Consider the following 12,244-nt stretch of genomic DNA (forward strand, 5'->3'; position numbering starts at 1 on the left):
ATAAGGCATCCAGAGGCAATCCCAAAGTTTCTCACTCAAGGAACCACATATAGGAGACCAGAAGCCTAAAAACCAAGATACAAGAAACCAGGGGAAATACAAGCCAATCACCTGTCTCCCAACAATGTACAAGATTATGACCAGCTGTATAACTAAGAAGGTATCAGACTATTTGGAGAGCCAAAACATAATGACCGAACAGCAGAAAGGATGAGCAAAGGATGCAAGGAGCATTTAACCATAGATGCCACAGTTATAGAGCAAGACTGTAAGGCCTTCAACTCCATGCCTCATAGCTGGCTAATAGAGACGTTGAAGATCTGCAAAGTCAATCCAATAGTGACAAACTTCCTAGAAGCAACGATGACAAAATGGAGTACCACCATTAAGGTGGAGAATATCACAAGCAGACCGATCCCCATCAGGCGAAGAATCTTTCAAAGAGGTGCCCTGAGCCCACTGTGATTCTGTCTAGCACTCGACCTGTTGTCCAGTACTAGACAGAATCACAGCAGCAAGTATGGATATAACCTCAAAGAAGGAAGGAAAAACCTGTACACCCTAACCCACCTGATGTACATGGATGACATCAAGCTCTATGCGGGAACTGAGAAGCACCTCCAGCAACTACTCCAGATCACCGAAGAATTCGGCAATGATATCAGGATGGAATTTGGTCTAGACAAATGCAAGACCCATGGATTGCACCAGGGAAAATTAGTCAGCTGAAACTACCAGCTGCTGAATGGTAAAGACATCAAAGCCATGACAGAGGGAGCGTCCTACAAATACCTGGGGATGATGCAGGCTCAGCAGTTACAGCACAAGGAAATCAATGCCAGCCTGACCAAAAAATACCACCAGAGACTCAGAAAGCCTGCTGAAAGCAACGCTGAACAGAGGGAATACATTTAAAGCCATAAACACCTACATCGTCCCAGTGCTAACATACTCCTTCGGGATCATAGATTGGACTACCGAGCTGGAGGATATCATGAGAAAGATGAGGACAATGATGACCCAACACCAACACCAACGCCCCCCCCAACACCAACCAAAGTCAGCCATGGAGAGACTGACAATAGCTCGGAAAGGGGGATGAAGGAGCCTGACAGACCTCATCAAGCAACAGGAAACAGCGATAGCTAACCTAAAGGATTACTCCAGAAAACACATCACTCCATTAGGGCATAAGGAAGATAGACAAGTGGCATATCCCACTCAACCTAAGCAAGGAATCCCCTCCCACCCAGATGGCACAAACAAAACAGAAACTACAATGACCTCCATCAAGATCACATAGATAAAATGGCTTCCAATGCATGGCTCACGAGTGAGACACTCTTCCCTGAGACTGAAGGAGTCATGCTTGCCATCAAAGACCAGGTAATCAATATCAGAAACTACAGAAAATACATCTCCAAGGAGCCCGGTGTGGCATGTATCATCTGACATGATCCAACACATCACTGTGGGATGCAAGGCGATCACCCAGACTGAGTACACTCATAGACACGACCAGGTAGCCAGGATAATACATCAGAATCTGGCAAGGAAATACCAGTTGATCACAGAAAGTGTACCATACTACAAGTACAAACCCCAGGCAGTATTAGAGACCCCAACCCACAAGCTGTACTGGGACCACACCGATAATAACAGACAAGACAATCGCACATTACAGACCGTACATATTCCTTGTCGACAAGAAGGAAAAGTCTACCTATCTGACTGACAGCGGTGCCCAACACTGGCAACCTCCAGAAAACCCATAATGAGAAAATCAGGAAGTACACAAAACTAAGACTAGAGATCAAAGAGATGTGGCATATGCAACGACCATCCCAATCATCGTGTCAACTATTGGTATAGTGAAAAAGATCCTACATAACAGACTAGCAGGACTAGGTCTCCCAGAGAATACCTACAAGGAACTCAAGAGTCGCAATCCTGAACATCTGTAGGACAGTCAGAGAGTTCCTCGTCCAACAGTAACACCAAATAGACTGAATTAAGTCTATTGTTTAGACTAGTAAAGGATAGTGCTTAGATAGCGGCACTCACCTTGAATTAATCTGCGATGGCTTGCTTAGGCAGCGGGTTTAATATTTAGGCTGAATAAAATTAAAAGGGGGGGGGGAAATAGGCACAAGGAAACAGAAGCATACACATCCAATCCTTGGTTGTCATTGAAGGGGTTTTTTTTTTTTTTTTTTGGTAGTTGTTGGTGCATAGGCTTCTGTGGCCATAATGCACCTCCCAAGGTTTTTGCAGTACAGTAAACCGCCGCTATTCGCGGGGGTTACGTTCCTGAGAAATGCCTTGAATACTGAGTTATGGCTCCCATAGTAATAAAGGGGTTCCGTTCCAAAGCATGAAATATATAAGAAAAACTAGTCTAAAATTTTGTCTATGTATGTATTATATGTACCTTCATAATATGACTATGTACATAGACAGTACATAGTGAAATGCAAGCATAAGGCATCGAAATGAAAATAAGAAACAATTTAATATTAAATGTAATATTTATTAGAAATTTCAAACAAATCTTTCAATCCAGCGCTTTTGCTTTAGCTAAAAAACTTATTCCGCCAGTTCTATCACCAGTTTTGCTAAAGTGTTGATAAAGGTGTTTTTGCCTTTCACGAATGACGAAAAGGGGAATTTTATTTTGAGTTCGGTCTTCTATCCACAGATTTAAAGCTTTTTCTAATTTAACATCACGAGTTACAGAGAAAATTTTTGAAGCAATTAGCGCGTTTTCACCGACACTACGGAGGATTTTTTCTTCTGATTTTTTGATTGATCGTACCATTGACTCATTGATTTTATATTGTTTTGCCACTGAGGAGACACTTTCACCATTAGAAATTTTGTCTAATAACTCAATTTTATTCGCCAATGTCATCACTTTCTTAGATATTTTCACATTTCCCTTGTTATTCGTAGCCATATTTTTGTACGGGTTAGAAAGAATTTGTCCAAATAAAGTCACTTTCTTCCGTTAACACACTCGAAAAAGTCTATTTTACATTGCAAAATGGTAGATTTATCAATTTTGTAAGCATATCAATTAATAAATTGATAAATTTATTCAATTTATAAACATATAAATTAAAAGCAAACGATGAAACCTTCCATGGCAAGCGCATAACACATACTGAACAAGGATTAGCAAGAAACATCCACACTTGCGATTTTGTCACCCCCCCCCCCGACCCACTGAGCGCTGTTTTGACCAGGAAAGATAATTTTAGCCACGCCCGTGTTTTTTTATGGCAGAAAATGTTCACGGCGCTTTAAAATTCACATTTTTTTAGGTTTCATTTTATATTAGATCAGCGACCGCAAATAGCGGGGGTTTACTGTACTTTGATCCAGGCCCGAGGCGGGAATCGTACCCGCAGCCTTTGGGTTGCCAGGCAGGCATCATTGAAGTAAAGAAGCAAAAGAATAATTGAAAACTAAATAGGTGAATACGGTGAAGCCAATAGTCATTACGGGGACTTTCGTTGGTTAAAACGTCTTCAGTTGGCAACGTGTGGAGAGTGAACGTGCATGGTATTTAAGAAATAAATTATATTCTCGTGATGCCTTTTTTTGACATGTGGGAACTTTAATCAAGAGAGGTTCCAAATTGGGGAAAGATTGAAGGGGAGTTTGTGGCGCCTTCGTAGCCAGGTGGGAAGGAGCAGCAGTGCATAGCACACGCTTCTTGATCAGACCGGGGTTCGAGCCCGTTACCACCAAATACGGAGGATGCGGAAAGGTCAGGGAATGACCACCGCATATTCCCGGAGCAATATGGCCTTAGTTGCTAATGCTCCTAAAAACAAAATAACAAACAACAACGAAGGGGAGTTTGGAATTTAGAATTTTAATGTTTGAGTAGTGCCAGTACCATTCAATAGCTAGGGCTTCATATTGAAATATTCTGTAGCTGGATTTTAGTTTAATGACGGACATGGCAGAGTCAATGGGGGGGGGGAAACAAGGGAGATATCAGTGTCGTTAAATAGACGGTGGAACTGTCCTACAAGTTCATTGTGGTAAGGGAGGACTACGCTGATGTTTAGTGTGCATTCACTCTCCACACACTGCCAACCGAAGACGTTTTAACCAACGAAAGTCCCTGTAACGACTATTGGCTTCACCGTATTCACCTATTTAGTTTTCAATTATTCTTTTGCTTCTTTACTTCAATGACAACCAAGGATTGGATGTGTACGCTTCTGTTTCCTTGCACCTATTTTAACTCAGTCAACACTTACCTATTCCCCCCTTTTAATTTTATTCAACTTAACAATTTAATCTAAATATTAACCACGCTGCCTAAGTAAGCCATCGCAGATTAATTCAAGGTGAGTACCGCTATCTAAGCATTCGCTATCCTTTACTAGTCTATTATTACACGGTACTTGAAGATCTCTAAAACTTTGCATTGTCTATTGTTTAGTTGTGTGTGGTTGTTCGGTCTATAATATAGACCGAACAACCACCCTGTGTACTTGGTAGCAATAATCATCATGGGGTGGACCCCCAATCAGGAAGAAATAATATAAGAGTAATAATAATAATAATGCTGTAATTACTGATATTTACTAATGCCTTGTTGGATTGTTGTTGTTGTTTTATGGCGCAACGGCAGCTATAGGCCATTATGCGCCAGCCTTGTTGAATACACATACAAAAGATACTGTACATTAGCAAGGAAAGTGTACATTAGCAATGGCCAAACAAAGCTGAATAAAAAAAACAAAACAAGGAGAGGGTGCAAATGCACCAATAAATGTAAACACACTGAATCGCAAACGCCTTCAAAGCTTCAAGCAAGAAATAAATGCCGCATCATGTCACCTGCACTGGGAATGATTTTTATGAAGTAAACAAAATTCACTTTAAGTGATTTCTAGAATTCGGTCTCTATCATCCTTTTCCCAAAACTAAAATTCAAAAGGAAAGGATACTTAAAAGTATTTAATATCCTTCCTTCTGATTTTAAGGAAAGATTTGGATTTGTTCCTTATTGTAATCTAAGCAAAATAAATGGGAAAATACAGATGTAAAAAAGAATTCATGGGACTTCATAGGATTGACCACATGGACAGAAAAATAGGGCATTAAAAGCAGGATAGCACTTTATATGCTAACAGCAGCTGTCAACATATAAAAGGAGTTTACTGTATATGATACTTCATTACCAGTCACACTTTTTCTATTAAGAATTACCAAATTGCTATACATTAACTTATAATAATAACTACTTTTACAAATTACATATAATCAGTCTCTTTCAAACTAGATGATTTAGACATAAATTAAGTGCTTATTGGTAGATGTTTTCAGATTGTAGTGCTGGGTAATTATATTTTGTCCACAGCCGCCAAATTTTAAATTATACTGTACAGCCAAGCCTTGCATAATGCGAGTTCAATTAACACATTTTTCAGTTACTGCTATTTGAAAAAATTATACCACTTTTCACGATGCAAATTTCAAGTTAACCCAACTTTTTTTTTTATGTGATAAGTAAAAAATATTTGAATCGTGCATTTAGCTTACCACACGTCAGACGGGCAATAAACAAACGTTTTCCTGCTGCCTGCCTCAGTGTGTTCCATCAGCCATCAGAAAAAGATGTGTTACTTGTTTGTCTCCTGCTAATAAAGTCAATGCAGACTTGCATTTAAAAATTCTAATTTTTAAATGAGCCAGATGAAAATGTTACCACGAAGGAGATAACGGTAAAAGAACTAGATGAAATTTTTCGTATCGCAGAGAACTTCAAACAAAAGGTTTGAGGTTCTTTGCGATATTTATTTTGCCAGGGCCCAGAAAAGATTGTTATCGGCTATCAGAAATTGATTGATGAAAAGAGGAAATCAACACTGTTCAAATATTTCCATAACAAATTGTTTCCTCATTGTGTATTTTATGTCAGAGGTTCCCCAACTTTCTCGGTTCATGGAGCCCTTGGTGTCTCAGTAATTTTTTCACGGTGCACCTAGACCAAAAGAAATACCTAACAGTTCCGTTTATTAAGCAGTTAGGTCCAAACAACTTAATAAGAAATGTTGAAACTGTGAACTACCTCAAGCTAGTAGTTCGCACGGTGTCCGACAGATGTCGAGTATCGCTGTGTTTCCCTCGAAAATTTAAAATATTCCATGGTGCACAGTTCGGGAACCACTGTTTTACACAATAAACATTTAATTCCATAATTATTTTCATTATCTTTTTTCATGGTATACAGTTAAAAAGTTATTTAAAAGGTATTTTTAAAATTCTTTATGGACATTCATGAAGGTCAAGGACCAATTATAATTTTTCCTATTGATTATTATATTCGATTAATGTGTTTCCATTTTGCACAATGCACTCGTGGGATGAATTAATTGCGTTAATTGAGGATTTTAGTTGAAACAGCTTTAGAAAATAATGCTACCTTTGCATTACATTTTTTTTGTTGGAACTGCTGGGGGGGGGTGCTGTTGTTCCTTCAATAACAGTGTTTTGGCTCTTTAGAAATGACAACTATTATTCATGAGTTAAAGTAACTAATATCACTTTTAATCAAATAACACCCATCACCCAGTAGGTGAATCTGTTATCCACTAAAAACTCAAAGGCACTGCCATAACCAGTTACAGAACTATTGAGTTTCATCATCAGACAGCAGGTAGTCTTATTTAGATACCTTGTGCCAAAGGGTGAAAAATGCATCATTTCTAAATAGCCAAAAGACCAATAGCTGTCACTATCACTGGACGCCAGCATCCCCAGACAGTTCCAACAGTAAAGTATAACACAAGAGTTGTTTATTTTCTAAAATTATTTCAGCCATTGTTTACCTACACTGATATAGTACCATACTTCTTTATTATACTGATGCAGTATTTAGATTATGAATTTTTTTATTAAAATTATTATAAATCATTTATTTTATTTTTAGCATAACTCATCATGTTCCAAACTTAAAAAAAAAAAAAAACTTCTGAATGGTTTGCATTAATTTTTCTATTCTGCTTTTAGTTAATAACAATTACAACTTCAGAATAACTATAAGTGAATCAATCACATGCATCAGAATTGTTAATAATCACTTTTGAAATTGAAAGTTTTCAAAGAAAAAATTCATAACTTACTTAATTTGTATATTACTGGATTCCAGTTCACCATTAGTTGAGTTTCCCTGTACATTCTGGAATTCTAATACTAACCTAAAAATACAGAACATACATTTAAACTAATATTAGAAAAGAAAAAGGTTACAGAGGAGAAATTAATGGAGTGAATTAAATGATAAATTAAAGGGGGGAAAAATGTAAAGAAAACTTGATATTTAAAAATAATCAAAAACAAAATACAAGGGAAAGTCAGAAAGAAGGGCCTACAACTTACAAACCAAATAAGTATTTGCATTTACATTCATACATGAGGAATTCTTTAGGGGAGGCAATGCCAGAAGTTTATCAAATTCTAATAGCAAGCTAAATAATTTTGTTAAAACTGAGAGGAAAGTGAAAAAGAAATTGTTGAAGTGAAACAAAAAAAGCACTTAAGGTGGACGGGATCTATCCAATTATATTAAGGGAGGCTAGAAAGAAAATAAGCAAACCCTTAGCCATAATCATGAGAGCATCTTTGGATTCAGGGGATATCACTGCAGATTGAAGATGTGCAAATGTATCCCCAATTCACAAAGGGGGGGGGGGTGATCAAAGGGTGACTTGAGTAATTACAGACCTGTTAGTTAACTTGTTCTAGGGAAAATAATGGAGTCACTGGTTAAAGAAGTGATGCAGGACCATCTAGAGAGGAATGCAATTATACTGCAGTCACACAGCATGCATTTCTTAAGGGGTAATCTTGTCTTACCAATCTGACTAGATACCATGATACAGAAACAATATAAAAAATAATTTTGACATCATAAACTTGAATTTCAGGAAAGCTTCTGATACTGTTGCACATAAAAGACTGCTGATAAATTGGAGCAGTGTGGCATTAAGGGCAAGTCATTGCTATGCACAAGTTATGGCTGGTTGGGAGAAGACAAAGTTGTTATTAATGGACACTGCTCTTCATGGACTAATGTCACATTCTCCCCAGGACCTATCGAATGGGTGCACCGCCCAGTGAATTTAACTGACTGCCCAGCTAAAATTTAAGCGATTCTCGCAGTACTCTATCGTACCGCTCACTGATCTCGATCAATATTAATTCGAACATACTGTGTGATAGAGATCAATGTGACAAGAGCATATAATGTTAAATTATGCAATTAATTTTTGCTCTGGATCACTTAAGTCACATTTATAAATAACAGAAAATTTTATAATATTGCGAAGTATTACACTTCCCCACATGGCTACTTCATAATGCCACCCAACTGGCAAAATTTTCTGGGGAGAACACTGAATGTTATTATTTGAGTCTCCCAGAGTTCAGCACTAAGCCCATAGTTAGTTTCTATATTTATTAATGATATTGATGAACGTACATCAGGCATAATGTCTAAGTTTGCAGATGATAAAAAGATTGGCAAGATAGTTAATTACAGTAATCAATGAAAGCCATTGCAAAAGATCTTAAAAAATTAGGCAAATGGGATGAGATATGGCAGTTGAAAATTAACATTGACAAATACAAGGTACTGCATATGGGTAATAGCAATCCATGATTAACATACCAAATGTGTGTGACACCCATGATAGTGAAAAATAAAAAAAGACCTAGGGGTCATTGTGCAGTCTGATATGAAGTTCTCAGAGTAGTGTAAACAGACTGCCAGGACAGCTCATGGGGTTTTGTCAATGATATACAGGAACTTTGCTACCAGGAATAAGGAGGTGATTACCTGATTGCATAAGGCAATGATTATACTACATCTTAAATATTGCATACAGGTCTAGAGGCCTCATTTTAGGAAGGACGTGGATCTGCTGGCATGGGGGCAGGGAAGAGGAATGAGACTGTTGAAGAGGTAAAAAAGGAAGGTCTTACCAAGAAAGGCTTCAGTCCTGCAAATTGCAGCATTGGAGACTAGGTACCTGCAAGGTGATCTGACTGACTATATCTGGGAAGTTAACAACAGCTGTTCGTTGTACTCATCAGAGTCATTACACCTATAGCACACTCCTACTCTCAACTTTTCTTTCCCAGTGCTTACGTCCCATCAAACTTACTCAACACCGCACTGTCCACCTATGTCAACTGGATGCACTGCCATAGATTTTACGTGTTTCTTAACTAACAGCATGACCCCCTCCTGCCTTTCTATCCTTTCTGTACACATTGTACTCCCGAAATTCTAATTCTGCATTCCTTATCTGCGTGACACCACGTCTCTGATATCCCAGCAATACAGTCACTCCTTTCATATTGCACGAGGTTTCTTTCCTAGAAACCTCGTGCAATATGAACAACAGGCCTAATGGGAAAAATAAATAATCGTAATAAAATACTTACGTATTTTATTATGACCATTACGTAATAAAATATTGCTAATGCTTTTTGCTTCTATCGTAAGCAAACTTGTTTTTTGTTTGATTTTCGATCCAAACAGATGACAGCCGTTCCATCTCTTCCAATTCTTTGTGTCTTGATCTAATGAATTTTAATTACACTTTGAGTTGTTCCTGCTATGAAAGTTGTTTTTATTTTCTCTGCATTCTTTGTAATTCCCGGCGTTGCCTCATTTAGGTCTGTAGCACGTGCAATATCACATGGTCTTTTATTTCGTTCAAAGCGTTTCACAATTTCATATTTTTTCTCTATCGACAGAGGCGGACTGGCCATAAGCCTTCCGGGGAAACCCCGGTTGGCCGGAGGCCGGTGTGATTTTAGCCATAAACGCTAGTATGAGGCCACTATAAATTTTCCCGGGTAAGAATTTTTGACCCAGTCCGCCTCTGTTTATCAATATTGCTTTTCTTTTTCTCTCTGAATCTGCAGTGTCTTCACCAGGACGCTTCCTTTTCACACCTTTTAAGAATTTTACTCATTTTTAGGGAATAAAGCAAAATTACAAAACAAGGAGGCAAGCTTGATACACATAAACAAAGCTGCGCGTGTGTAGCAACTGAATAAACAACACCGTAAAGGCAGAGATACACTGTTAACACCTCACATTTTACTAAAGCACATTTCTAGGGGTTACTACCATAAAACGATAAAAACAATTTCTAGTTGCTTGTTGTTGTTTGTTTGGTTGGTTTTTAGGAGCACTAGCAACTATGGTTTTTAGGAGCATTAGCAACATTGTCACCATCAAATACGCATCCTCCGTATTTGATGGTGACAGGCTCGAACCCCGGTCTAATCAAGAAGCGTGTGCTGCGCACTGCTGCTCCTTCCCACCTGGCTACGGAGGCGCCGTTTTCCAGTTGTGTTTCTGCTAGTGGAATCTGTTATAAACTGGTAGTAAACTCTATCTAATTACATTTGCGATAATACCGATAGCTGGAATTGTGTGGGTTTTTACGTTATTATGGTGAAATGTGTTTCCCCTTCACTGATATAAGAAACATAAATACATTTTCAGAATCTTCTCTTCATTCCTATCGTGTTGCGTTCAGTTGGGGTGATTCTGTGTTCGACTGCCATTTCTTGTAAATACAAAGGCGAATCGTGCATAAGCGAATTCGGTTCGTGTTATATAAGATATTGTTCCATATTTATAAATCGTGTATGATCGAATTAGTGTAACATAAACACGTGTTATACGAGGACCGACTGTATCTGCCTTTGATGTCTTCAACAGCACCTCAAATTCAAATTTATTTACTATACTCCTAGCACTGATATACATGCAAGTATACATTCACCTATTCTTACCCTTAGTTACATGTATTTACTTGTTCCATGATAACTCCCAGAAATCCTTGAAATCCCCAGCACCTCGCTTTCCAGGCTGCTACTCATTCCAATAGAAGTAGTCCAAGAATCAGTTTCACCTCTACCTCTGGCAGCTGTTAATCTATTTGTCTGATTAGTCTGAGTTTTCCAATCCATCTAACACTGACTCGATGGCATCAGGAAATATTCTTGTACCCTTTCTATTTAAGTGTATTCTATCCCTGTTGAAACAATCTCTCCTTCATTACTTATAGGCCCAACTCTTCAGTAAAAGACCAATATATGTATACCCTTTATGGAACGAGCAAATGTTCTATATAACACCTAGATGCCCTAATTCTTAACATCCTTAACTGCTGGAATCAGATGGACTTTCGTGCAATTTCCCTGGAGTATCTGCTGCATTTGATGCAGTTTCCATTAAATCCTTCCTTTCTGTACTTGAACAATTCTTTCTAATCAAAGGCCCCATGCTATCCTTCCTTAATCTCATTCTATCAAAGAGAAGACTTCACTTTAAGTCTTAACCAAGGGCTCCATGACAGGGATCCCCAAGGGGATGGGGGGCTATACCTTCCATCAGCTGAAGCTGCAGAGGTTGTAAAAGTTTCTTCTACCATCCCAAACTTTAATAACACTGGTCCAAAAAAAAAAAAAAAAAAAAAAAAAAAAGTTTTTTTTCATGCTTAAAGAGAAAAAGTGGCAGCTTTTTAAAGGAAATTTCATCAGTTGAGTCCAAAAATACAAAATTATGTCTCTATCACATCTCCACTGAAATATATAATAAAATTTAGTAACTTAATAAATAACCATTTCAAATATAATACAATAGCATTAGCAAAGGCACATGATGCAAGAAAGCAAGCTTATATAGCATCAGCCAAAAAAAAAAAAAAAAAAAACCTCTTATTTAACCCATCCACTCACTCCAAATGTTTGTCAAGTTCTGCCTTGAATCTATTTAAGCTATCAACTTCTACAATGACAAATGGAAGTTTGTTCCACCAATCAACCACCCACTGGCTAAAGGCACACTTCCGCACATCTATCCTACCACCGTCTTTCCTCAATTTGAATTTATGCTCTCTCAGGCGATTATTCTGAGCAAGAGGAAGAATCCCATCAGCATTGAGCATGCTCAAACCATTCAAGGCTTTATACACGTCAATCAGATCACCTCGCAAGTGCCTAGTCTCCAGACACTGTAATTTGCAAAACTTAAGCCTTTCTTCGTAAGAGCAACCCTTTGTTCAATTCACTAATCTTGTTGCCCTTCTCTGTACTCGTTCCAACAGCTCTATATCCTTAAAATGAGGCCTCCAGATCTGTATACAGTACTCAAGGTGTGGTCTGATCATTGCCTTATACAAAGGGATAATCA

At 38.1% G+C, this 12,244-nt stretch overlaps 1 protein-coding gene across 1 annotated transcript in view; it reads right to left on the reverse strand.

Moving 5' to 3' along the window:
* Positions 1–12,244, reverse strand: part of VhaAC45 (Vacuolar H[+] ATPase AC45 accessory subunit) — a 235,691-nt gene that overhangs the window by 81,626 nt on the left and 141,821 nt on the right. Inside the window, exon 7 of the mRNA XM_090388204.1 lies at positions 7,149–7,223. Coding sequence (XP_090244330.1) covers positions 7,149–7,223 — 75 coding nt within the window. The remainder of the gene's footprint in view (positions 1–7,148; positions 7,224–12,244) is intronic.

This window comes from Mastigoproctus giganteus, chromosome 13 (assembly GCF_048544385.1).
Source record: "Mastigoproctus giganteus isolate SK-2022 chromosome 13, ASM4854438v1, whole genome shotgun sequence".
In the NCBI taxonomy this organism is placed as follows: domain Eukaryota; kingdom Metazoa; phylum Arthropoda; class Arachnida; order Uropygi; family Thelyphonidae; genus Mastigoproctus; species Mastigoproctus giganteus.